This window comes from Cricetulus griseus, chromosome 9, assembly GCF_003668045.3.
Source record: "Cricetulus griseus strain 17A/GY chromosome 9, alternate assembly CriGri-PICRH-1.0, whole genome shotgun sequence".
In the NCBI taxonomy this organism is placed as follows: domain Eukaryota; kingdom Metazoa; phylum Chordata; class Mammalia; order Rodentia; family Cricetidae; genus Cricetulus; species Cricetulus griseus.
This window is the reverse complement of record NC_048602.1, coordinates 5,133,643-5,135,892: the sequence shown is the minus strand read 5'-3', so window position 1 is coordinate 5,135,892 and position 2,250 is coordinate 5,133,643. Positions and strand designations below refer to the sequence as shown.

General features: G+C 49.2%; 1 protein-coding gene across 1 annotated transcript; it reads right to left on the bottom strand.

Annotated features, from left to right (window-relative positions):
- Window positions 1-1,313: 1,313 nt before the first annotated feature.
- Window positions 1,314-1,804, bottom strand: LOC113837334 (transmembrane protein PMIS2-like). The gene is made up of 2 exons (XM_027431070.2): window positions 1,637-1,804; window positions 1,314-1,442 (listed from the first exon to the last, which is right to left on the bottom strand). The coding sequence occupies exons 1-2, from the start codon at window positions 1,802-1,804 to the stop codon at window positions 1,314-1,316; spliced, it is 297 nt and encodes a 98-aa protein (XP_027286871.1).
- Window positions 1,805-2,250: the final 446 nt, after the last annotated feature.

Below are 2,250 nucleotides of genomic sequence, written 5' to 3'. Positions count from 1 at the left end.
CTCCAGAGCGAGTGCCAGGACAGGCTCCAAAGCTACACAGAGAAACCCTGTTTTGAAAAACAATTTAAAACAAACAAACAAAAAGATTTATTTATTATGTATAACTTGCATGTATGCCTACATGCCAAAAGAGGGCGCCAGATCTCATTACGGATGGTTGTGAGCCACCATGTGGTTGCTGGGAATTGAACTCAAGAAGAGCATCCCTCCTGCCCATATCTTTCTTGTTTTTAACTAGCATGCAGTGTACTCCAGGGCAGTTAGTCCACAAGCTTCCAGCCTGCCCAGGAGTGCTGGGACCACCAGTATAGTATGATCTATTGCATCCAGACTGAACTCTGTACAGCAAGTGCTTTTAAACGCTTTAGCCATCTCCCCAGACCCCAGGGCATGCAGATTTATCAGTATGGTGGTGGTCAGAGGATGAATATATATATATATATATTATATATATATATATATATATATATATATATCTCAAAAAACAAAAAACTGAACACCGAAGCCACCCGCCAGCTCTAGATGCCCGAGGCTATATATATATATTATATATATATATATATATATATATATATATATCTCCCAGTTTTCATGGCTCTGGTTTCACCATTATGACATTGTTTATTGTTTTTTTTTTTTTTTTTTTTTGTTAGTCTGATTCAGGGTCTCATGTGTGTTAGGGCTGGTCTTTGACTCACTGTGTAGCCCAGGCTGGCCTTGAACTTGTAATCCTCCAGCTGATACTTTCCAAACTCTGGGATTATAGAGGTGTGTGCCACAGTGTCTGACATCATTATTGCATTATCTGATTTTTTTTTTTTCCCCCTCAGGATCTAAGCAAACACAGCCCCGGTGAAACCATCATTGACCACAAAAAAAAAAAAAAAAAAAAAAATCTACAAACACAGGTGAATATTCCCTCCAATTTTATTGGGCTAAGAAATGTGATTTTTTTTCTTTCTTTTTCTTTTTTTTTTGTTGTTGTTTTTCCTTTTCAGGAAAGAGCAGCTCAGTGGCTTACGCAGATTTCGGCCTAGAGTGTGGGCCTCCGAGGAGGATGGAGAGGCGGCTGCGAAGGCTGAATGACAGTGAGCTAGTGTGCGTGCGTGCGTGCGAGCGGGCAGGTGGCCTCGGGGCGTCTAGAGCTGGCGGGTGGCTTGGGTGTTCCGATTTGTGTTTTTTTTTGGTTGGTGGGGTTTCTTGGCTAAGGGATGCCAGAAGCTCTGCGTTTCTTCTCGGTGGCTGGTCGGTGTCTAAGTGGGCGTGTCTGCCGGAGAGCGGGGCGGGCGGATGCTGCGGAGTCCAGCCTGATATCATATAAGCAGGACGTACGCGTAAATGAGGCCTAAACCCGCCAGAATGCCCAAAACGTCAAACCACATCGTTCGAGTGGAGTTGGTATAAGCGACTTCCCAGTCGCTGCACTTGTTGGCTTCGTCGGTCTGTAAGGGTGGGAGCACGGGTGTGGGTTTCGGGGGGCTAGGAGCTCCTGGAAGAAGGCTTGGGGCGAGCCCCCTGGGCACTGCGGGGAGAGCCGGACCCGGGCCACGTGCCCCTGCGTGCCTGCCTGCCTGCGTGCGTGCGTGCGCAGGCACGGGGCGAGCGGAGGACAGGGCGAGCAGGGGGGCAGGTTTACCTGGAAGCTGAAGTAGAGGGCTAGCAATCCAAAGGGTGGGAATAAAAGCAATGCCAAGATGGTCATGACCTTGTGTTTCGGAGCATAAAACCCTAGCTCCTCGGCAGTCTGCGGACGGTTTAGCGGCTTCTTACATTTGCTAGGTTGGGGTTCTGCGGGTGCAGCCATGGTTTTTTCCTACAAAGAGAGATCCTGGTGTCTTGAAAACAGAGACTTAGACCCACCTCGCTTCCCGGGGCTCTACCCAGAATCTAAAGGGCTGTTAAGGTCGAAGGCCATTCTTCACAATGGCTTTAAGAGCATCTCCAGTTCTGATTGGCTGACCTCAAGAGGTGGGCGTGGTCCCGCCGCCTTTAGGCTCCCCGGGCCTTCGAGGGTGGGGCCAGCCAGGGGATGTGATGGTAGTTTCTAACGAGCCTCGAGGATCGGTTGGGGGAAGTCTGACTCTGGGCACTTTGTTCTCCAACGCGCAGAGGCTAGAGCAGGGGAGGCTCTGAAGAGCAGGAAGATAAGTCCGGAAGAAACGTAGGTTGAGCTGGGCGTGGTGGTGCGCATCTTTAATCCCAGCACTTGGGAGACTGAGGCAGGTGAATCCCTGTAAGTTCAAGACCAGC

Bases quoted from the DNA above. Each gene is read 5' to 3' on its own strand.
- LOC113837334 (XM_027431070.2), bottom strand. From the start codon at position 1,804: ATGGCTGCACCCGCAGAACCCCAACCTAGCAAATGTAAGAAGCCGCTA. The intron at 1,443-1,636 runs GTAAACCTGCCC...CCACCCTTACAG, and splicing joins CCCTCTACTTCAGCTTCCAG to ACCGACGAAGCCAACAAGTG.